This window comes from Crassostrea angulata, chromosome 7 (assembly GCF_025612915.1).
Source record: "Crassostrea angulata isolate pt1a10 chromosome 7, ASM2561291v2, whole genome shotgun sequence".
Classification (NCBI taxonomy): Eukaryota; Metazoa; Mollusca; class Bivalvia; order Ostreida; family Ostreidae; genus Magallana; species Magallana angulata.
In genome coordinates, this window is record NC_069117.1 from 50083524 (window position 1) to 50108691 (window position 25168).

Below are 25168 nucleotides of genomic sequence, written 5' to 3' on the forward strand. Positions count from 1 at the left end.
CTAAAATCCTTCAAGATGCAAACAAAATCATACAAAGTCATACACATAAATTTATTAATCTGATGAAGAAAATGGAGAGAAAAATCGTCCATAGAAAGCTCCCATTTTGTCAATGTTATTATGCATTATGGCTCTGATGGTCTCCAGATGTCTTAGTTCACAAGCTGAAAAGTAAACAAGAAATATTTGTAAATAAGTTATCTTAAATAAATACATAAAATGTTTCCTACATGATCAACTGTATACAAGTCACTGAGTGAGCCTTGCTATCTGTAAGCTTATTAACTATGTAGGGGTTTGATATTTACCTCTGGTGTTGACCTCATCAGGATCCTCAGTGGGAGGAAACTCCTGTCAACAAAAACAGTCAATGTTAGAATGCATACATTCCAAATCTTATTGATCAATTCGAAGTTATGCCCCTTGATGCACACTATTTTTCTACACCAATGCTTTTGTTTCCTCAGTTATGATTGATTACTCTTCGTCTAGAAACTGTACAACCATGAAGTTGTACTAATATTGAAATAGTTTAAAATATGTTCTCTGGTAAAAAGTAAAGCATTGTGTGCAGAAGTACTGGTTCAAATCAGAATATCAGCTGTAGTTTACAGCTCAGTTCAACAGTTGTGAAGAAAATGGATGTCATGATGTTTCCATTTTCATTTTTTTTAAATTCAAATTTACAATTTAATTTTCTATCAAAATATATCCAACAACATTTTTCTTGAAATTCACTCATTGAAAACTATGCTCAAACACAATCAGCTACAACCCTGGGTTCAGATTGTGTGTACATGTTCATATTTTATAACTCTCTATCAAGTTTGTCTTTTTGTGTGATGGGGTAATGTTTTTTTCTGATCTTAAGTTTTTTTACAGCACATTAATTACCTTCATGTAGCGCCACACAGACAACAACAACAGGTAGACTTCGTAGGAGGTGGAGGTGTGGAACAGTTCCGAGATATATCTGAGGGGGGCAGGCAGCAGCCGACTCTGTCAGAGACCATAGGGATTTGTTAAAAAAATATTATTGTTTTATAAAAATAGTCTCTTTCATCTTAGTTAACGAAAGTTGATGTAAAACATTAAGCTTGCATTTCATTTTCAATCGTAGTTTGTTAGTAAAGGGAAATAACTTTTTATCCAAATGCTTCCATTGCAATTTATGATTTAATTTAACAAAGAATACATGTAAGTGTCACAATTTTTTTTTTTAATCTAAGAAACAAAAAGTGGCTCTAGTATATAAATGACATTTCAATGAGTCAACGTCCTCTATAAAGATGACATTGTTTTCATAGATGCTCTAAAAAAAATTTCACAATAAAGACGTTGAAAAATACCTTTCCCAAGTAAGTAACAAGATGAGCTGCTGCGTCTAGCTGTTTGGGGGTATTTCTAGCAGACTTTTCTCTTGAAGATTCAAAATGGATCATTAGTGAGGCCGTCAGAGACTTCAGAATGGGAGAGCACCTGCACATAGTTAAAGGACCTGAAAAGACAAACAACACATCAGCTGGTTCATGAATCTTTCAAACTTGAATTAAACTTGAATCTTTCAAACTTGAATTGAACTTATAATAATAGATTCCTAATACATTGAACATAAGGAATTTACAGCCAATAGAAAAGCTCAGTGCCTGTGATTTTATTTCTTCGTGCTTTGATAAAAAGTGATCACAAAATAAGATATTTATGTAAAAAAGGGAAATCCACAGTGTATGAATCATAACTTAATACATTTTTCAATCTCATACAATTTTCTAAACCTTCATTTTGTTGAATCAGATCTTAAATTACAATCAATCAAAGCTAACTTACTTGCTGCATACAGATCAAGTATTTGCCAGAGCACTGGATTTTCATCCATATTTTTGTAAATCTGTAAATCTCTGAAATACATGTATAACAAAAAATATATATACAATGAAAAAATATATTTGTTCTCATTATAGAAACTTTAATAATTTTTAATGTCATTTGAATACTTTCTTTAAAAAAAGATACATCAACATGTTTTTTGATCATCCAAAAAGCCATATTGAACCTCTATTGTTATTGCCTTAAATTATACCTCTCTACAGTCATTTGAATGGACTCCTCCTCAGGCCAGAACCTGTTGTTGTACAGGACGTCAGGCGTAATCTGCTCCGTCATCAGGCTCCCGATCATCCGACACAGATCTCCGGACACACTCTGTCCGTGGGACGGCATGGCCACAGACTCGTCCACCTCCATCGCACTCTCCGCGGTGGGCGTTGTCACTTCCTCTATCTTCTTGGTCTGATGAGAGCAACATCTCAGGATACTCATGAGGCACTGCTTATTTCTGTCCATATGAACCTGTACAATTTATACAAATAAATCAGCAGCCTGCATTAAAGATGACACTTTGTTTTAATAGTTTTATGGAAGGGAAATGTACATGTGTACCTGAAGGGATTAATAATTAATAGTCTATTACCTTCGGAAGGATAGGTCCGAAAACTGAGGACCTCAAACCTTGACCTATGACCCCTGCATGAAACACAGTGGACTGAGATCTGTGGAGAGTTGTGGTCAAGCCTTGCTTTTTGTTGGATTCATACAAAGACTGGAAATTCTTTTTCTCCTTTTCATCCTTTGATACAGGAAGAATTTGTTTTGCACCAAACAAAATGGCAATGTCCTATAAAATACAAAATACAAATGATAATTTCTTTTTTACTATAAAGATTCTAAGGCAATGAAAAAATTCAGTAACTTAAATTGTTTATAATACAGTACCTTAATGAATAAACTTTCTATCAGAAAACGAAGAGCGATACACTGAATAAAAGTCTCTTTACAGAGATATTTCAGACATAGTCGACAGGCATGGAACATGGATGAAGAAGCTCTTGTGTCTAAAAAAGAATTATATTTCATCTATTACCTATAATAAAATACCTGTGACAATTTAGATAAACTTCATTCACAAGTTTACAGCAAGAAGATCAATTAATAAGCAAAGTGGGCAAACAATAGATTCAAACCTTCAACTTCTAATGATCTGAAGAAGAAATTGAGTAAAGTTGAACACAGTCTGAGTGCAGTTGCACTTGAAATGTTGGTGGGAATCTCCAGGGTATTGATGACCTTGACAGCTTTCAATACAAGGTGAAGGTCATCATTTGTGAGCAGGGGTAAGAATGCCTCCCACTGCTTCTTCATGCAGAATAATAATGTAGATCTAAAAAATAAGAGTCTTTGTTGTGTTTACTTAAATGTCATAGTAAAAAGCCAAATTTGCTTTCTAAAGAATCATAAGTAAAGAAAAGGTTTATTTAATAATTTTATTCATCTTCATGTTTTTCTTCAAATATTTGATGTAAATTACAATTATTAAACTTTCTGTGAAAAATCATAGTCTCACAGAACGTTTTGAAAAAAAAGGCTAGCATACAACAACATCAATATGATGACAGAAATGACCATGACCTTTCACTGTTGGACTTGGTTGACTTCTCCCATTCCATTATGGCCAGTATGTTTGCCAGTATGATGTTGGGCTGAGAGATTTTGTAGGATCGAAGCTTGTCTGTTACTTTTTGTACAACCACTGGCAATACATCTCCCAGCTTCACCTCAACAATGCTCTGTAGCTGAACAAAGCGGCACAACTGAAAACAAAAATCAAGGTCCCTTGTTAAACGTCAGTTACAAATGCAGATGTAAAACAAAGAAGGTTGTAAGAGACAAAGGAGAGGGCGAATTAAGATTTTAGAACTTGTGCCCAATCCCATTGTATTAAATGATTACAATTATATACCAGTATGATCAAATCAAATCATTTAAATCATGCAAGAGGCTGACCTGAACATGTGAGGTAGCGTTACACAGGATGAACACCATCATGTCACTGGTCAGGTCCTCCCCGCTGGACAGTCCGATGTAGGCCGTTATCCTTAACAGCCAGTCCCCCCTACAAGGTAGCAGTGGGGGGTCTCAATATTTATGGTGATCAAGGTAAATGCATACAACATTATTTCATGACTTATAATATTTAATATATTACATTATATTACAATATATCACATTGCATTAAATATCAAAATTATTACAAGCATTACTTCATGTAATGCTTTTTACAATTTCTATATATTTACATTTTCCAGTGTCTTTGTCTGTGATAACACTACGTATCAATTTTGTACTATATAACCCATACCTTCAAATTGGGGCGCCAGCAGTGTTTGCTTATTTATATTTAAATATTAAATTGTACATTGGCTTAAAATTATATAAATATAAGTAATAAGGAATCATTCTTTGAATATTATGAGGTGATAATTTCGGTCAGGGTGTGATCAAATCTATCATAAAGCCCTTTAGGCTTTATTGGATTTGATCTGCCCCGACCGGAATTATCACCTCATAATACTCAAAGAATGATTCCTTATTCCTTATATAAAGCATATTTTCTCTTTATTCATAGCTAAATCCATGGTTGAAACAGTTTTTCAGGTCACTGATGCTAAAACTAGTAAAGTCAATTTTTAAAACTATTCTCTAAATTAGAGCAAACTTTTCACATATTGAAAATTTTACAGATGTTTATCATTACCTGAGTCCTACCCTCTAAGCTACTGAATCAGCACAAATTATCCACACTATTTAACATTAACACTTGTCTGTCTCGTTCTGATTTTATTAAACCTTAGATATCAGCAAATATTTTTATAACCTGCTGACAAGGATTATGATTTTTTTCTACAAAGCTAGCTGCCTTCATACTCATATTTTAAAAGCAACAAAAAAGCATTTTCTTCTTTAAATGATAATGAGAAGATTTGTGTCTAGATCAAATTGCAAGTAGTCGTCATTTACCTGGGACCTATAGTCATCAGTTACCTAGGACCTATAGTCATCAGTTACCTGAGACCTATAGTCATCAGTCACCTGGGACCTATAGTCATCAGTTACCTGGGACCTAGTCATCTGTTACCTGGGGCCTAGTCATCTGATACCTGGGGCCTAGTCATCAGTTTCCTAGAACCTATAGTCATCAGTTACCTGAGACCTATAGTCTTCAGTTACCTGGGACCTATAGTGATCAGTTACCTGGGACCTAGTCATCTGTTACCTGGGGCCTAGTCATCTGTTACCTGAGACCTATAGTCATCAGTTACCTGGGACCTATAGTCATCAGTTACCTGGGACCTATAGTCATCAGTTACCTGGGACCTAGTCATCTGTTACCTGGGGCCTTTACTGTCCAGCAGCTGCCTCAGTATACTAGTGGACTGATCTACCAGAGACGACAGAAAGGGGACGTCAAAGGATGAGTCCCTGTGTTTGTGAAAGACCGATCTCTGGAGCTCAAAGATCAGCCGGTTCTGAAAAAAAACATACATGTCATTATATCTTTAATTCTCTTATCTCAAGAGAACTCATGGGAAACTTTCTCAATTTGTTTGTTCTTTTTAGATTTAATGTTAAATCTATTATCTGTACTCACAATAATAATGGCCCCAACTTCTTGCACCTCAGGACATGGAAAATTATTTGTGTTCACTGAAATAAACAATCTATCATGTAAAACGATATGCAATTTTTAATGGATAAAAAAAATCAATTTTATAAGGTTTTAAATGTAATACGCAAATTCAAACATCAGTTTTGGTATGTCAAGTTTGATATTGTTACCTGGTGATGCTATTCCCAACAAGAATTCTAAGACCTCCAGAGTGGTGAAGTCAATCTTCATAATCAGCTGTACCACCAGGGTAATCAAACTGTTAGTACACAAAATGAAACAATCTATCAATTCTTGTGAATTCCTTTATCCTGTATAGTAGCTTTTGTAAATAATTGTGCATCTAAAGATGTACTGAAATATTTGTGCTGAACAAAAGGATCTCAGTCTTGAGACTTTCCTAAATTGTTTTTGTCCTAAATCTCCAGATCAGTATTAATCAACCAAAAAAATATACAATATACAACTGTTATAGAAACAAGTGTGGAAATTTTTTTAGATAATTTTAATTGAACATATTTATACATGTATTACATACACACCTCATATATTCTGGTGCATTTCTTCTTCTCCAAGGTTCAAAGTTGGCATGCAGCTTGTCTAACAACTGGGGATTCACTATTGTACATGTATAACAAAAGAAATATGTTATCTAAATAAAATTAGATTTTCTCCCCAACAATACCACTACTTAATGTTTTCATATACATGAACAAACATTTAGTACATTTTAGTCTAAGATTCATTGCTCCTCAGTCAACAGATCTAAGATTTTTATGAGTAGTTCACTATGAGGAATTGCTTACATGACTTGATGAGGTCCGTGCTGAGGACCTGGAGGAGCATGTCGGACCTCGAGGCCAGCTCCAACAGGAAGGGCACTGTGGTCACCTTCACCACCTCACTGTCAGACTTCATGCTTTCCTGAGGAATAAACAACAGTCTGTTAGTATTAGCACTCTTTAAATAGTTTATTATTAATAGTAGTACATATAATTTAAGTTCATATATCACTAGATTTTATCTAACATGTGGTACTATGAGAGAAAGTCCTCCAAAATACATTAAACTACAAGTACTACTTATCCTCTCTTTTCATGAAGAAAAAAAACTTTCATAACGATTAAAAAATGCATTGGCTGTAAAACACACAAGTACATCTTTCATTTCCGGCAATAGATCCAATAGAAAATTCTTATACAATAAGAAATACACAACAAAGTGGACCCTATCAGCTCACCTCAAACAGCTTCATCAGGGCGCCACGGATGTCCTGTCTGTGTTTGGACGCCAGGTGACCCAGAATATCCACCACCGAGTCCATCTTTGGAACTTTCTCATCTCCCCGGTTCTCCATGTCTGGACGCTTGTTTCCATGATGACAAAAGTCTTTCAGCCCACACATAAGTACTCGAGTTATTATTGTATTTGGAAAGCATGATCTGCAAAAATTGTACAATTTTTTAACTTGATCTAGTAATGTGTTGGAAATATTCAACTGTTATTGATTCTTTATGCACTTTAAATATACTTGTACTGTTTGTTAAGTTTGATAACTACCCAATATGTGCAACAACCCAATCAAAGTGAGGACTGTATTTGACAGAGGCTTCCAGTAAAGCATCTACACAGACATCTGGAGCACTGCCAACCCTTTTAATTAAAAAATAATCATTAATGATACAATAGGCTTTGATATTATTTTCAACAGTTTATGCTTTCAAAAAACACATCTACTGAATCCAAATAAAATGTGTTGCAAGATAGATAGGAGTACATACATTGCAGCAAAGCATTCTGTGGCGACTTCCATCAAGGCCTTAGTAGGTCGACATGTGACCCACATTTGAAGGAGTTCATTGAGGGATGAAGTTGAGGATAATCCACACTGGTGGGCATATTTACAGCTGATGTGTCCTAGTAACTCTAAAGACCACTTCGAAAAAAAAATTCACATATTTTAATACTAGACAATCAAACTCACTGAATATGTTGACATTAATAGATGTAAGAAAGTTAGAGAGAGAATGATGGAGATATATATTTTATTACATTAGAAATAATTGGTGCCCAGGCCAGAGGGTTAGTCTTTATGAAGTTAAACAGGACACCACACACATCTTGGATGACCACATCTAGACTTGATTCTCCTTGTTCTATTTGAAATAAAAATCATCACTTTATGACCATGTTTGCTTAAAAATTTAATGTTACAATATCTGAATAATTATGTCTACTTCCTTATTTTTTTATGCTAAAAAGAATCATATTCTAAAACTGAAAAAGATTGAGAGCTATTGCTATATGTTTTCACCTTCATAGGTAGGATCATCGCTGTGGAGAATATGGAGTTTGACAGCTTCATCAAACAGAGAACACAGGTGTTCTAGGACAGCGTGCCTGGCCACAGGTAGGGTCTGGAGGAGGTGTAGGGCTGACCTGGCCAAGCTCTCGTGACTGATGGACTTCTCTTTGCTGGTACCCGCAATAAAAGTCCGTACTTCAGACAATATATCCTGGAAGAGACAAAGTCTCAGGAGTTTCAATAATCATATAAACAGGGTACATATAATCTCCCAGTATTGTTCTTAACGAATGGCATCTCAACTATCATCCTCGTATTATTTTTTTAAGATCATCAATTAAATTTCTTCTTTATTCAATATTGTTTCAGTGTAACACTAATAATTCATATATTCCAACCGAATTGCCTCTGCGAGTTAACCAACACCCCCCCCCCCCCCCCCGACCCAAGTCCTTTAACATGAATTCTGAATATCATAAGCTTGTAAACAATCATTCAGAAAATTTGTAATTTTACTCATTTACAATTTTATACCAAATGTATTACTAATATAATAAATAAAAGATGTTACTTTTGAGCTGGAGGGGCCAGCCGCAGCCATGTTAAAATTTAAGTAACTCGTACATAACATCATTCGTTTGGGAAAGCGTAAATTCACAACTCTCTCTCTCTCTCTCTCTCAACTCGTCTGTGACACTATCGACAAAATATTGTGTACCTTTACTTACTTTGTAAAAATTATTAAAGAAAGCCGATTCAGAAATTGTATTTAACCTATCATATAAGTACTTAATTTTCATTTTACCAATTCAATCACACAGTCTTTTATATCAACACAAGATTTTCCTCAACCCTTCAGTTTGTGATATACAACTTTCATCTTCCTATGTCTTCTGATAATTTGCCTCACACAAAAATCTGTAAATTTCAGCAATCTACAGCAAAACAATCAGAAAAAGTTTTAATTAAAAAATATATAGAAATCTTTTAGCTATGTCATTGACGGTTACATTGTACTTCTGATGGTTGTAATAGATCTACAAGTATGTCGAAGGCGATATCTTATCACTGTACGCTCTATGGTGGAATAGGCCTAGATATGCAGATTCTTGGGCTCAGAATTGTGTCCATCTATATAATTAGTAGGCTAATATTTAAACTATTCGTAGAAACGGGTACATTTTCAGAAGGAAAAAGAAATGAACTCCAAATTAAGGAAGATAATGGAATAAGATGGCACAAATGTCCATTTGTTTAATTTACAATTTCAAATTCGGGGTCATTGAAATCTATTTTTTTTAACTAAAGTCCCTTTAAATTTTTGATTAATACAAAGAAAAAAGTGAAATAAGTTTTGGTGGTTTCGAACCCTCAAACTGGAATGGTTCTCCAATGTTTTATACTTTGTTTCTGGTGCTCTTATCAATGATGCATTTTTATAACAACAAAATGAGATATTTAAATGCCATAGGTGACTTTGGCCATGAATTTACGGGCTAATATTATTTTCCCGAAACATTCAATTGTCGGAATACAAAACGATAATTCTTAGTCATCAATTCAAGTTTATAAAATATACTAGTAAAATCATTGAAGTTCTAAAAATTGCACGTACTATACATACATGTATAAAGATTTTGGTATGCATACACCGGTTCAAATAAACATATTCTAGGTAACCCAATTAAGGGTTACAAATCGATGTTTTGTTGAATATACATGTACATTGTTTGGATCGATGTTTTGAAATAATAATCAGATTAAATGATATTTCTATTTTTCAGCATTAAGGACATTTTACACGTCTAATTCTCCCATATTCTTTTTAAATATATGTATCTGCGCGGGGGTAGCTTGAGTTTAAACTTACGCGAAAAGAAAGTATCAATATGAATATTCAAAGAAGCCCTTTGGGCTTCACAGAAGTTGACCACGTACTTAACCAATCTGGCGAACATTTTAAAATTGCTATTTATTTTTAAACGTGCTACGAAAGCCTATTAGTATCAGTATTTTGTATTAAGATTTAAAATAAAATGAAGGCGTAATAACGCTATTCCATAAAGGGGTACTAACGTATTTCCAAAAGGCATAATAACGCCTTTAAAGATCGCATTTCGGGAAGGCATTACCTTTCTTATTGGCGTTGTACCGCCTTTTCCGCGATCAAATGTCTTTTATTAAAAAGGAATTTAATTTACGCTTTTTGCGTTATTACGTCGTTTATTTTATTTCCCCGTAACATATATGATTCTAACAAGTTTTTGTATCATTAAACAATTGGTGTGAGTTGTAAAACTGCACCAACCCCAGATAATACAAATTAAAGTTGCATAAAAAATAATGGAGAATGTTGAGGAAAGCATTTAAAGGGGCATGGCATCCGTGTCAAGATGACCAAGAGCGGAGTCATTTTGGACATTCCCGATTTTCGTCGACTTTTGGAGAACTAAACTACCCCCATTTGTATCAATGTTGAAAAACGTTTTCACCTTTCAACTTTTGAAGATCGAGTTGAGACAGTGATCAATCGTTAGTGTCGTTTTTGTCTTGTCATATCTCTTAACTATCTATAAGAAGAGACTAAACTAAAACGGAGAGAGAGAGAGAGATAGTTAATACTTCGTTTGTTTACGATACCGGTACAGTACATACGTAGTCTTCTATAATCACACGATGCAGTTTCTTTATTATCATGGTGAGAAACATAGTAAATACACATGTAATGTGATTGTCTATTCTATCTATTCAAGAAAAGTATTCCCCCAGACCACTGCTCATCTTTCAAAAAAAAAAAGCCCCCAAATTTACATATCAGTTCATTTCAAGAGTTTGCATGTTTGGTACGAGGTAAGAATAAGAATGTCAGATACCAAGAAAATTCATTATATAACATTTTATCTTTAGGATATCTCCAATTTTAAACACGAAAAAAAATATTACTGCAAGGTATTTACTGTATCCATTTATACCAATTATCTTTTTCTTTATTTTCACATGATACGGTTTCAATAATTTTGTTTTACATGTATATATGTAAATGCTCTGCTCAATATGTAATCCTATATTAAATTGCAATGAACTATCTGATAATTCTAGATTAAAAGCTATGATAGACGAAGTTTGCTCTTTTGTTAATTTCGAGTCACTATAGCATCTCAATTTTTAAATTGTAATTATCATTTTAGACAGCAAAGGTCTCCCATTTGACAAGAAGCTGTTAAGACAGGACTCTGAGTTACTATAGTATACTGTATGTTAACAGTCTTAAACATGATAATATTCATGCTCTCTATAATACCAATGTACTACATATACATTGTATTTACATTAACACGTAAATGCTTTTTTTAATGCAATACATCCAAAAGTCAACAAGCCCTAGATGCCAATGCTCCCTCACTTAGTGAGAAGCAATTTAATAAAAACATACACAGTTATTTGATAATGCATGTATTTTCTAAACAAACAAAGTATCACAAAACATATAAAATCCCAAATAATTACAACAAAATTGCACGAAGTTGCAAGATCACACGTAAATATATAGGAAATATAATGGAAAGCTTATATCATTGAAGTTGACAATTTCAATATAATTTTTACACGTTGAATGCTTAAAACAAAACACTTCTAGTAACCATTATTGATAATAGCACAATTCCATGATAGTATTTAAAATTTCCATGTGAAGGTTACATTCGTATATCCCATGTTATAAGCGTTGGAAATGCATTTTTTTGTATTGTTTCTTCCATACATAAATGTAGACATCAATAAATACTGCACAGGTCCTTGAGTTTATGAAGCCCAACTCAATTTAACAGTTTCACAAAAACTGCATGAATATTCTTGAATCACATACAATACACTCGGTGGATCTGTTTTGCATTAACTTGACTGAGCAGTGAAAAACTGTCTTTCAGCGATCCAATCTTTCTCAGGCTTCTCCAGTTCTGTCATGTAAACTGCTGAAGTGCTGTTTTGACTCTGCCAAAAAAAAAATTTCCAGTTTAAAACAAATAAAATACACATACGTTGTACCCGTTCAAATGAATTGTTTTAGGAATACTCATACTAGCCAAAGAACAAGGATCAGTTGATAAATACATGCAGGTTTTATTGTTCTTACTTGTCAAACAACACTGCATCATTTGCACTGAGGAGTTGTTGTAATAGTTTCTGTATACCCAGGTCTCGGAGCTTGGCTTGTCTGTTGTAAGCCCCTGAAACAAAACAGATTTCTGAAAGCAACTGATTTTAAACTCAATTTTTGTTTGGCAATAAAACCCATTGTGACTTTTAAATATGGTAATGTTCCAATTTTCTGAAGTCTATCAAAATCAAAGCTTACATGAAAAATTTTCAAAACTTCAATTCTGTTAAATATGCTCTGAAAATTATGTCAGACATACATTGCTAGTATTTTAAGCAAACCAACATGTTGTTTTTTTAAGAGAACAGTTAACAATTTGTTGACAAATCCAATCTTTTGTAATAGTTGACATTACCTTCTTGTTCATTCCACACCAGATTAGATATGCAGGAAGTGGCTGCTATCTGTAGTTTCACATTGGTATGCAGCTGGGTTTGAGAAAATGAACAAAGTTATCCATGCAGATATAAAAGAAATATACACGTATTACCTGCGTATGACAAACATTAACTGATAATTTAAACAGATATTACAAAATAAGATAAATTCATAACTATTACAAAATATAATATTGAAATCCATCCACTGTGCCTGTTGGGTATGGCAATGTTTATTATCAATAAACTCATCAATATTGGTCAAAAAATTATATAATTCTATAATACTGACCATATAAGTCATGAGTTTCTTCAGCACATCTTCATTCCCCATTATAAATTCCTTGGCTTCGTCTCCATCGGCCACATTTGTCAGTATACAAAGGGTCTATCAAATGAGGCATCAAAAGTGTTTATTAAACCATGAAAACATTCACACAGGACAGCATTACGTGATGCAGACAGGTATTCAGTCTTACCTGTTCTTTGATTTCCACCACATGGTCTCCCTCTAAGATGAACACAACAGCTTGCATTATTTGACTTCCGTAAATCTTCATTAAATGATCAATATCCTGGTAAACAAATTCAGTTTGTTAAGAAATATTTCACACAGAGGGAAACTAATCTAAATTAGATGTTAAGCAAAAACACTGAATGGTCTTCAAAAATATCACCGTTCTGCCTGCTAGCAGGTTCCGTATCAGGCCTAGGGTTTTAATCAGAACAGCTGGATCAGGATCTGACAACAGCCGGAAGAGTTGCTCTGTTCCAATTACATCCACTATCTGGATCTTCACAGACAAATCAGCTTGGAAGGCCATGTTCTACACACAAACAAAAATAAATACACCTCATGCACATCAATGTACAAGACAAGTCATTTGTAGAAACTTCTAATAACACACATACAGTGTAACTTTAATTTACATATCTTTATTCCAAACTAATTGTTCAAGTTAATAAAGCATTGTGGCTCTGCAAGAAAATTTTCATTGACAGGTCTAAGAGCTACAGTTCCTCACAAACAGACAACTTGCAGTTTATGATGCACAAAAAGTTGCCCTGATTTTAAACTTATCAAACTTTTAACAAACAAAACTCCTTCACTTTACTGAGCTGATGATGGTGTTATCAATTCAAAGGCCAGTAAAATAAAAACACCGGTTACACTATGGCCAGTCAATCTGAAATCTTAAGTAAAACTACAGATCTGCAGCTACATAAATGAAGCATTCAAATGCTTCAAATTGGTAGATGAAGCATCTGAAGTACTGAGGTATCATTATTCAAGTTCCAGAAGTTAGTTTGATAGAACTGACTTACCATCAATCCCCATATTCCATTTAACCTAAGGTCCCCTTCAGACCGGGAGGTGAGTTTGGCGAGAATGTTGATTGCCCCAGCTTCCAGACATGCCTGTGACAAAATTCAAAGAGAAACTGTCAATCACACAGCTACAGAAAAGATATAAAGTGCAGCAAGATACAATCCATGTTTTGAAATTGAGTATGACAATTGTTATGAAATGATATAAGACAAGTGCAGAAAATACATGCAGGGAATTAAAACATGCTGTACGTATTTAAGGTTACTGTAATGTATTTGGCAAATAAAGTATTCAAATCAAGGAATCTGGAACTAAATTGGGCACATTTGGTAACTTCAAATACATGTAGTTACTTGTGTTTCGGTATATACATGTACAACTATAGCATTAATTTTTAGTTGAAGTGGAATGAATGGATTAAGATCAATAATATATGTATAAATGTATCAAACTGTATCAACAAATCATTTGTTGTTATAGTGATGGCAACAGACAAGATAAAAAGTTGTTGCTTCTAAACCCAGTAAGCAAATGTGCAGTGTTAAAGCTGAACACCGCTCGTATATAGGCACCGTCACAAAGATACCTGGTATATAAACCCTTCGATTTCGTTACACCCGATTGCACACCTGAACCTCGTGGCCGACATGTAGTATTCCTTTCGTGGTCTTTAGATTTTATGCATTTTTTTCTTATCTTATGTTCATTTTCTGTTCGTAAATAATGCATTGACCAATTTATTTGATGTTAGTATTCTCCTGGCTTCAAAAAGTGCGTAAAATTTGATAATTTCATCGCGACCGGGTAACACGGCGAGGCAAAAGGTGAGACCTCTACAGCGAAGTACTTTGAACTGTTTAGAGGTCTGTCCCTTATATAAGGGTTGTAGGGACAGCAGTGATTAAAGAGAAATATGGCGGACAGTGCCTATTTACGAGCGGTGTTCAGCTTTAAAGAAAGAGTACCACCATGACATATTATAAACTCAAGGGAGATAAATGACAACATGGCATCTACATGTACATCTATAGAAAATACAACATTGCATGCAATAATACAATCAGCCAGAATTTTCTGGGTGCTGAACATGCTCTGACTACCTCAAACAACTACAGTTCTAGAGTGGAATCATAAACACACATTGTTTACACTATAAATTTAAGTAAAAATAATTTCATAATAGATTCTTCCATATAAGCTATTTTGTTTTCCCTTGGACTGAAATGTCACATTTTCATTGGTTTAAACATAGCATGTGATTGCCTCATATATCTCTATATTTGTTCTGTGAGAAATAATATTAGGCAATATGGCCGTCATTGGTCGACGCTTCGCTTACTCATTTCAACATTTCATAGTATTTTATACATAAACTGCATCCCGTAAGTTCTTAAAGTATTTGGAGTAGTTGCCCTTTGAAATTCTTTAAAATTAGAGTAGTTGCCCTTAGAATATTGACGTCACATTGTTTTGTCTGGAGCAGAACAAAATGGCAGCGTCGAAATTTGCTCAAATCTCTGCAGAGGAAAGGGTGAAAACACTTAAAATTGAATAGCAACAAAACATTGTAAGTAACATGGGTGAAGCAAAGATTTTGAAAGAGTATTTGAAAGGTGAGATTGAAAATTTTGAAGAGTTTTTAAAAATGAGTTAAATTGGACGAGATGTAAGGCATCTTGTACATGGCTTTGCGTAGATCATCGCTATTTGTGAATAAATATGTCGCTTGAAAGTCCTCGAGAAAACAAAACACTTATTAGGTTAGTTACTGACTCACTACGGAAATATATTGGGTTGATCAATCTCATAGAAGGCTCGGCTTCCCCTCGCCATCTATGAGATTGATCAACCCAATATATTTCCGTAGTGAGTCAGTAACTAACCTAATAAGTAATAATATAACTAATCATACAGCACATGCTAATGAAAATGCAACTGAAAATGGAAATCATGGACATTTTTACATGTGAATAATGAAAATCAAAAAATACTGTAGAATCATTAGAGTGGGTCAGTCAATTTTGGTCCTTCTATAATCTATGCATTTGACAACCAGATCCCCGTATAAACTTCATTTGGAAACATTATAGTATACATGTACCACAAAATTGACCCTCCCAGTGACTGGGTGATTTCACAGTATGTCATATGATTCCCTTCCTTAGCTGGGTCTGGAGACAGACAGCGATACACTTACTTTGTTTTTCTGACTAACAGACAACCTTGGACTTTCACTAGCGGGTCTCTGTCATAAGAAACGAGGAGTCAGGCTAAGTTACTCTGTATCATTAGTAAAGAAAAGGTGAATGATCATCAACTCAGGGAAGACTGAATTCTTCCTTGACAACAGACTTATTCTTCCATGACAACAGACTTATAATGGAGAGCATTATCAAAGGTTATGACAGATTTATTTTGTTTCAATGCCAAGGAAAAGAATATATGCACATGTGGTATGACTTTATGAAACATAAATACTGAACCATGACAATGAAATGCATTTCACATATACCGTAGGTTAAAAATGCAAAATGAAATCTAAATGAGGAAAATGATAGGAACAAACTATAGGTCTAAGTATTTAAGATCTCACCTCTCTGCCAGGGGAGAATTCTAACAGGAGGTTGCACAAAGTCGATGATGCTACTGGCAGCAGCTCTTTAGATCCATTGTTCATTAACTGTTAAATGGTAAAAACATTGTAGTGAAGGGACTGTGAAAATGTGGTTAGAAAAAAATGCTTTAAATTCCATTACTTTCTATTTTATTGGAATGTAAAAGCCATTGTTTGTTATGATAATATACCCTTGTATAGATATTTTCCAAAGGGATTAATGCAGTATATATACCATACCACAAGAGATTTTAATCGAGAAATTTTATTCCTTTGAGATCTAATAGGGTTGCATAAGAGGTATAATTTGTTTGAAAAATAACCACACTAAACATATAACTATACACAAATTTCATTCACAAAATCAATGAAATTTAACCTACCAAATTTTTCTACTTTTCCATTACTGCAGTTATTCAGTGTATAACTACAGTTGAATCTTTCTGTACTCACATTCATAAGAGGTTTCCACACTGTGTGGTCCTGGAATGTGGTTCTGAGCTGCTGGACGGAGCGCGAGAGGCTATGGAGACACCGCACGGCTCCCATCTGAACCTTAAGGTCACTGCAGTTCATTCCATTCACAATGTGCTCCATCAAATTCTCTGTCTCAATGATCTATTCATATTCCACAAATCAAATGCATTATTTCCCAAACAATACACAATTTCAATTATAGAAAAAAACTGATTCAAAAAATTTAACACATGAAATTTAATATATCTTGAATGACATGCATTCGATAAAAAATAACTCTTTTTATCAAAAGAGGAAAATCCACTTGCCTTCTTTCTGATTTCTTCATCATTAGCTCCTACAGATGCAAATGCTCTGAATGCTGCCTGCTTTAGTTCATTGCTCCAATTCACAACCTGAAAAAGCAGATAAAACACTCTGAAATTGCAGGATTAATATAAATAGTCTAAGGAGGTCAACTTAACAGATGTGGTGTTGTTATACATGATTAATTTACCTTTCTGTTAGTTGATCTAGTATTGATTTGCTGTACACTTGTGTAACGCAGGTAATCTGCTAATGTTTTGATGATGTGGTCAGAAATGGATGCTAGGGTCTGTAGATTGGCGTCCTCCTCTATCAAGTAAGCCAATGTCTCCGCCCCCTCCACATTCTCCTCCAATGTACGGTCCTTTTTACACATTCTGATCAGTGTAGACAAAGTCTGTTGAAGCATAAATAACCATCATTATTCAAGGATATCTTCTTCAAGGTTTCAATCAATTAGTTTTAAATGAACTTAAAGAATTTTATTCAATTGTCCACAACAACTTATCCTACAGTTCAAGTGCTACTTTTTTCTAGTGAAAAAAAAGCTCTATTGTTCTAAAAATTTTATTCAAAGATCTATTACGGTAGATGATGGAGAATTCTTTGCTTTATATGTATGGAAGTAACCGGTAAATAGATTGAAAAAGCCTCTCTCTACAAATTGTGCGGGGTCATACCTTGTTCTGAATGGTAGGACAATGGGTAGGAATGGCCCCACCTCTACAAAGGTAAGTCAAGCACTTAGCGGCAGCCATTTGCATTTCTGAGGGTTTGTCCCTCGAGAGAAGACGTAACAGTAGGTTTGGAATGGATTCTCCATTGTATGTTGCTGAAAATATCCAAAGCATACATCTAATATCAAATTACTGCAAAATAAATACAGTGTATATGGAACATGAATGTGAAATTCAGTTTCCTAATTAAACTATGTATACCTGTAGCAGCAGCTTTAGAAACAGTCTCATTCTCATAACAAAGTACAGCAAAGCACTTCAATGTTGGCATTTGAACCTATACCAATGAGTCAAACAGTCAAATAAAGTTTAACTAGAGGTACTGTGAGCAAGCTCACAATTAATACCCCCCGCTAAGAAAAAAAATCATAACTCATGTATTTTTTCTATTATAGAAAATATTGGATGAATCTATTTCACCGTCCATTTTCTATAAATAACAACTGCTCTATTTTTTAAAACTGTTAATGCTAATATGAGTACACAAACCAATTTCTATTCTTTAAATTCCATTTTAGTTCAAGTTAACTGTTAATGCATGTGGACATTTGCATCCTTATGTTAACAAACATGACTCGAATCAAACAAAATTTCACATGTCAAGCAGCCATTTAATATAATCATTTTGAATTATTGGTATACTCAGCCTGATTTCTTTTAAACAATGACCTTGAACTTCCTCAATTGGCCTTGGGTCAAGGTCATGACACACTCTCAGGTTATAAGTAATCTTGATGTGAATTAAGAACTTCCAATATTTGTTCATTAGAAAGATATAGACTGGACATGAATTCTGCACTTTTGTGCCAGTGACCTTGGCCTTGCCCAAATGACCTTGGGTCAAGGTCATGACATACCCTTAGGTCATAAGCAATCTTTGTGTGAACTGAGAACTTCCAATGTTTCTCCTTAAGAAAGATATGGACCGGACATGAATTTTGAACTGTTTCTGCCAGTGACCTTGACCTTGTCCGAATGACCTTGGGTCAAGGTCATGACACACCCTTAGGTCATAAGCAAACTTTGTGTGAAGTAAGAACTTCCAATGTTTCTCCATAAGAAAGATATGGACTTGCACTTTTTCTGCCAGTGACCTTGCCCTTGCCCAAATGACCTTGGTTCAAGGTCATGACACACCCTTAGGTCATAAGCAATCTTTGTGTGAAGTAAGAACTTCCAATGTTTCTCCATAAGAAAGATATGGACCGGACACGAATTGAACAGACAGACGGAAAAACAGACGGACAGACGAACGGACAAGGTGATTCCTATATACCCCCCCTCCCAAACGAAGGGGGGGGGGGGGGGGTATAATAAATGAAAACAATTTTCATACCCTGCTGATGCTATTTTGTAATTGACACTGTTGCTTAACTTTTGAAGTACTATGATATTTAATAGGGTACTTTAATTATTATTCTTGAGAAATATCTTATACAAATAATGAACAATAAACCTTGTAACTTGAAGAACAGAGAAGTGGGGCTAGTGCAGCAATGGCTCCATTCCTGCTTAAAGCATTCTGATGATCTGCTGTCTACAACACAAATACAGAATCTCAGACTTCCACTTTAAAAAGACACATTCCAGTTATTCTAATCAAAGAATTGAGTTAATAGAAGACATTACTTGTTTGCAACGACTTACTTTACAGCAGTTGCTGAATATTGTTGTGATGCACTCCTGGGTACAGAATGACTTGGACAGGATATTGATGAGATGAGGTATGACAGTGTGGTCCTGGTATTGACAAATATAAAATGTACATAAACCAATCTATACAGGTATTCATATACCTATACAAAAGCCATTCATACAGTTTGCTAGTTGTAATGTATTGACAACTCAGTTCTTTCACAATAATATATTAAAAACAGTCATTGGAACTGAAATCTGATAAAAAATAAAACAAACCTGATAAATTTGCTCCAGAGGAGAATTCTCACTTAGAAATATGGTCCTTAGGCATCTTAGGCAGGCCTCAATAAACTTGATATTGTTGCTAGATAACCCTGTAGAAAAAATTGTAAAATAATTAATTTGATTACAGAATGATATAAAACATTATAGAAACAATTGATAGTTCATTCATATTTCATGAGACCTATGTCTCTGAATGATTGGTCCAGAGCCTGATACAAATTAAAGGTAGATCTTCTCAAATGAAGAAAATTATGAAGGTTACAGTCAGTTCACTTATTGTAATAGAGACATTTTAGCACATTATTTTTCTACATAATCTCTCAAGCTCTAAGCCAGAATAAGCAGGAAGGATGTATGATTTACACTGCACAGAAATTCCTCTTTTAAATATGACTGTAAGTTTCAATACCCTTCAGAAGGACGGCAACACAACCAGAATCCACCAGACAGTTGATGTTTTCTGTTGTACCCTTTGCTAGACTGCCAAGAACAATGGCTGATTCAGTGCGTAGCTCCACTGGAATATCTTCATCAATGATCCACTGCAACAGCCTAGTGGAAAAACACACCAGCTATTTAGTCAATTAGAGGGAACACAAAATGCTAATAACTAAAGTAATTTCCGATTGCTATGGGGACAAAAACATCAAACTACATTAAAAATTACCTATGCGTGCAAATTTGTAGTCAAATAAGTCCAACAACGATAAATATAAACAACTGACTGATCGCGGTGCACTTGTCGATGTGACGTCATACTGTAAATTTTGACACATATTTTGTGTAGAGAGAGGCGGATCAAACAATTTTTTAACACGGAAAAATGCATTTTATAAATTAACAGAGCATAATCTTAAAACAATGATAATACCATTAAATCCTATCTATTATGCTTGTTTTGATTCAGCATGTGATTATTTTTTAGAGCGTGTATCATTTCTTTTCTAGAGTGTTTAATGTACAAGATATAGGTGTTTGATACCAGGGAGCCTATCTAAATCCGCTTTTTACAAGGGCATACGCTAAACAGATCATTACGATGTTTTGGATATGAATTAAGGGAATGCTTAATTTTTATTTTTTTTTTGTTTACACATAAATCCACATACACACATATTTCATACATTTCAAGATTATTAATCTAAAGAAAACATATTATTAATGTAGTGTGAAAACGTGTTTTTCTTGCACCAAAAAAAAACTAGAACTGTCCTAATGGGACTAATACCCCCGCTAGGCTAATTTCAAATGGGACAAATAATTGAATTGAATAATAAAGGTTTGGAACACATACAAAAAAAATTTTCTAGAATTGTAAAAAAAATAAAAAAATTAGTTAACAAAGAAAAAATAAAATCAAAATTGTCAGAATTTCACTGTAAATACATATCTATAACAGTAATACATTTACAAATGTATGTATTTGATGATATATTTTCTTAATTTAATTGATTTAAAGAAAAACCAACAAAATGACAATAACCCCTCCCTTTGCAGTGAATAGAAATACCGGTAGCCAAGCAATGCTCTTCTGTTGATAAAACTTTCAATATCTTACTAATAAGAGTCTTGACAGATGCAATTAGTTGTTTCAAATTTTCCTCACTTTCTCCTATGGCACAATGGAACTCCATATCAGAAAATTGATCCCATAGGACTATGATTTTCTTTGATGAACTTGTTAAATTTAATAAACTCCCAAAACATTACCATAATTACCATACTATGTAAAAATATGTAAAAAAAGAAAATTTAATATTACAAACAATTTTAAAATTGCCAAAACACTACAATCATATCAGTAATTTTGAATTTCATTTAAATTAATGCCCAATAGGGTCACTTCATCAATTTACTTGACAAATAAATTTAAACAACCTCTAAAAATAGTTTAACATCGTTATTAATAATTATATTATTTATTTCCTTATAATGATAGACCTTTTGGTTTACATGAAACAGTTTTAAAATAGCCCCAAAACCATCACCCACTTTACAGATTATCAATTTCCCCTAAACACATGCTCCATCTGAACCATGGCTCAGATAATGGCTCCCTTGGGACAAATGAATTCAGCCACACTTGTCTTTGATGTTCTTATTAGCTCCTAAGAATTTATCATTGACAAACAAAAACTTTGCATTGTCAGTTCATAGAATACTTATAAAAAATAATTTTTTTTATTAATTAAGACATAAAGACAAAAAACTTCATCTGGATGTATTTATATAAATATATTTTAGAGTGTTTTCTATTAATTAATTAAAAAAATCTGTAAGGATTACCTCCCTTACTTTTCAACATTAGTGTACAATATATAGAATAAGGAAAATGAAAACTGTCATAAAATCATTCAATCTTGTCTGATCTTAAAAAAAATTGCAGGTGCACATCTTCAGATGGTGTTCAACATATGTACAAATTTTCAAACTGTTCCATGCAGTAATAAAAAATTCTATAGGGGGGACAAAGTTGCGTCTACAGACAGACGGACAGACAGACAGACGGACAGACGGACAGACAGACAGACGGACAGACGGACAGGGTGAAACCAATATACCCCCCTAAACTTCGTTTGCGGGGGTATAATAAACAATAGCAGTAAATGAAAAGAGAAACCATGCTAGTCATATGCCTTCAGTAGACTATCCAGGTAAGGTATAAGTGGAGCCATAATTACACGCTTGATTGTAGCGTGTGTACACGGACACCACTTTGAGTTATCAAGAGTGAAAAACAATGGAATATGTATAACCGGACCCAGGTCTTACTTCGAGAGATCAAGAACTTCGAGAGATCGGAGTTCGAGAGATCAAGAGTAAATTTACTTAGTTATATAGAGAAAAAAATCGGGACCATGATTTCACTTCGAGAGATCAAGAACTTCGAAAGATCGAAGTTCGAGCCATCGAGTTTCACCTGTATTTATTCTAATAAAAGATGAACTCTATACAAAGCAGCAGCACTTTTCAGAAACTACAAGAAAGTAGAATTTAATTATTATTTAAATTTTTAATTCAAATAAGGGTATGCCCTTGTAATATTGAAATTTGTTTATGACCTCCATTTGGGAGAATTATCAACAAATGTCATGTGACTATCAATTCAGGGAACCACACTAAGTGTCATACAAAGTAGCATTTACTATACTGTTTCATTTAATGTCACATTTATATCATGATGAAATAACTTTACATAAATATTTTGTAATAAAAGATGCATTGTTTTATGAACGTTTAAATCCGCTGATATTTTCATAGTAAGCCTTAACAGTGCTGCGTTTATAAATATGCAACAAATCCAAAGAAGAAAACATTTACCTAGGAATGACTCCTTGATGAATTATTTCATCCTTTTGTTTGTTGTTGCCAATAACTCTATTCTTTACTTGTCTGTAAATCAAGAAGAACAAAAAAACAGTAATAACAAAATCATTTTTTTTAGTTCATGATCTTATTGCTAAAAAATTTTTCTAATTCTATAAAAAGTTTTCATTAAAATGAAATGATTTTTTCATTCTTTTAAACAGATTTGTATAGGTGATGCTTGGTTTGTAAATTATTGCTACCAGGATGTCATTTTTCCTATTTTAATTATTGTACATTAGATGAAAAGTGAGGTGTTATGTAAAAGTACTTTGATGTCATTTGTTCATTATCGATATAAGTTTTGGTTTTGCTCAGATTTATACTGATTAACTTTGAAAGACACAACTGACTGGTCATAGTATACTGTGACTGTGTAATATAACACTTGGTACTTCATCACCAATACTCACATCATAGACTCCAACCACTTGTCCTTGTTTTCTGAGAGAATGCTATCAACCATTCCCATCCGACCATCAACATCCTATACAAAAAAAAGTAGTTGACATGTACAGCTATGTTTTAACTATTTTTGTTCAGAGTTGCTTTTCTAAATTAACTACAGTAAAAAAGTTCCTTGCGATTTTTGTCTGTTTTACATAAAATGAAGATTTTCAAAAAGGTAGTTAATTAAACCTCCTAAGTCATTCAGGTAGGTAAATTTGTATTTTTAAAGCTATCAGTGTAGAAAAATCAAGCTATGTAGCTTAATTTAGTCAAGTTTGTGCTGGACCTGTTAGTGTTTAAATACAATTCTATAAAGTAGAGTGTAAAGTGATTTGACAAAGGTCTAGATTAAGTTTAAAACCATGAATTGGTATGATACGCTTTTAAGAGTTTAGAATCATTGTTGACATGGTTGATGTCAACTCAGGTGATATCGGCTAAAAATTGAAATAATCTACAACTTTCACTGGTTTAACTACTTGAGCAAATATACCATAGCATTGCGATTTTGCATATATAATCAAATTATGCAAATATTGTCTTGTTTAAAAGAGAAATTAACATGAGATGAATGAAAATATTGTGATCATGATCATTACCATTGTCTGCAACATTTTTACAACTTCCGGCAAATGTAAGCTATAAAACCAAATAATTCCGAGATGGTGGATCCGCGCATTTTGTACTAGATGACTTGATCGAATGTGGATTGAGATATGCAAGCACGTAACATCAGTTTGGAAGTAACTTTTCTGGCATTTTTTTCTTAAATTTACATATAACTTTTAAAGTTTGAAAATGAGTTAGATGGAGTCCCCACACTTTTCGGGAGCAGGTAAAAAAAAAAAACCGTCCCGTTAGGCTGAAATTACTCTATTCATTCATATATATATCACTGGCGTCGGAAGCAAATTGAAAGGGGGGAGGGCTAGACTAATTCTCAGAAATATTGAGAAAAAAGTAATTCCCAAAATTGGGGGGGGGTGTGGCTAGTATGCTTCTGAATCCAACTTCTCAATCTTTCAAGGTAAATTTAGGAACAATATTCTTTCCTGCGAGAAAAAGTGGGGGGGGGGGGGGGGGGGCTGAACCCTCTATCATGCTATCATATACAAAATGAATAGAAGTTTAAGGTACCCACCCCTCCCATCGGATTAAGATTTTAATGTTTTGAAGAATGTCTATTGTTCTTTTTGAGGGGGGGTGCCTGCCCATATTTCGGATAAAAGTTTGCACCCCCCCCCAACACACTAATAAAAATAAAAATAAAATCCACGTGCCCCTGTGATAAACATTGGCAATATAATGCCCTTTCTCAGTCAACTATTCTGTCCAACATTTTTTTTCTCCATTTGACTATGAAGGTAATGTAAGCTGTTAAGAGAGTGTAGATAGGAAAATCTTCACCCCCCCCCCCCCCCCACCCACACACACACATTTGGATATTCTTTCCATATGGTTTAAAATAGGTATTTATCTGCTTATGTGGGATATTTTCTCCTTTTTGACCGCTTTTCTTTACAGTTTAAGACAAAACATTTCAATTAAAATGTGATCCAAACCCGTTAATGAAAAACATTTGTAAAAACATAAGGATATGGTAAACCGGGGGGTGGGGTGGGGG

General features: G+C 34.0%; 2 protein-coding genes across 3 annotated transcripts; both read right to left on the reverse strand.

Annotated features, from left to right (window-relative positions):
• Positions 1–33: 33 nt before the first annotated feature.
• LOC128192615 (integrator complex subunit 5-like) lies at positions 34–8422 on the reverse strand. The gene is made up of 22 exons (XM_052865436.1): positions 8380–8422; positions 7818–8019; positions 7556–7659; positions 7285–7439; positions 7064–7156; positions 6744–6945; positions 6310–6427; positions 6046–6121; positions 5674–5762; positions 5486–5541; positions 5227–5363; positions 3841–3949; positions 3466–3647; positions 3021–3217; positions 2773–2891; positions 2471–2674; positions 2081–2349; positions 1828–1898; positions 1350–1498; positions 895–999; positions 309–351; positions 34–164 (listed from the first exon to the last, which is right to left on the reverse strand). Exons 1-22 carry the CDS (start codon positions 8407–8409, stop codon positions 55–57), a joined length of 2820 nt encoding a protein of 939 aa, XP_052721396.1. The 5' UTR covers positions 8410–8422; the 3' UTR covers positions 34–54.
• A 2825-nt stretch (positions 8423–11247) lies between these two features.
• Positions 11248–24188, reverse strand: LOC128156062 (armadillo repeat-containing protein 8-like). 2 transcript variants are annotated; one of them, XM_052818051.1, is made up of 21 exons: positions 24144–24188; positions 23508–23581; positions 23050–23121; positions 20138–20280; positions 19720–19817; positions 19453–19545; positions 19262–19342; positions 18007–18082; positions 17749–17900; positions 17259–17465; positions 17071–17157; positions 16739–16903; positions 16265–16351; positions 15869–15916; positions 13668–13760; positions 13019–13168; positions 12821–12916; positions 12634–12729; positions 12320–12392; positions 11941–12034; positions 11248–11798 (listed from the first exon to the last, which is right to left on the reverse strand). In XM_052818051.1, the coding sequence occupies exons 1-21, from the start codon at positions 24156–24158 to the stop codon at positions 11768–11770; spliced, it is 2031 nt and encodes a 676-aa protein (XP_052674011.1). In that variant the 5' UTR covers positions 24159–24188; the 3' UTR covers positions 11248–11767. The 2 variants fall into 2 exon arrangements, with proteins under 2 accessions (XP_052674011.1, XP_052674012.1); XM_052818052.1 differs by lacking the exon at positions 15869–15916.
• Positions 24189–25168: the final 980 nt, after the last annotated feature.

Coding starts and splice junctions, on each gene's coding strand:
- LOC128156062 (XM_052818051.1), bottom strand. Junction 19,343..19,452: donor TATTCAGCAACTGCTGTAAA/GTAAGTCGTTGC, acceptor TTTGTGTTGTAG/ACAGCAGATCATCAGAATGC. Junction 12,730..12,820: donor TGGTGGAAATCAAAGAACAG/GTAAGACTGAAT, acceptor CTCATTTGATAG/ACCCTTTGTATACTGACAAA.
- LOC128192615 (XM_052865436.1), bottom strand. CDS start 8,409: ATGGCTGCGGCTGGCCCCTCCAGCTCAAAA. Junction 6,122..6,309: donor CACGGACCTCATCAAGTCAT/GTAAGCAATTCC, acceptor CATGTACAATAG/TGAATCCCCAGTTGTTAGAC. Junction 352..894: donor CTGTGTGGCGCTACATGAAG/GTAATTAATGTG, acceptor TTTTGTTGACAG/GAGTTTCCTCCCACTGAGGA.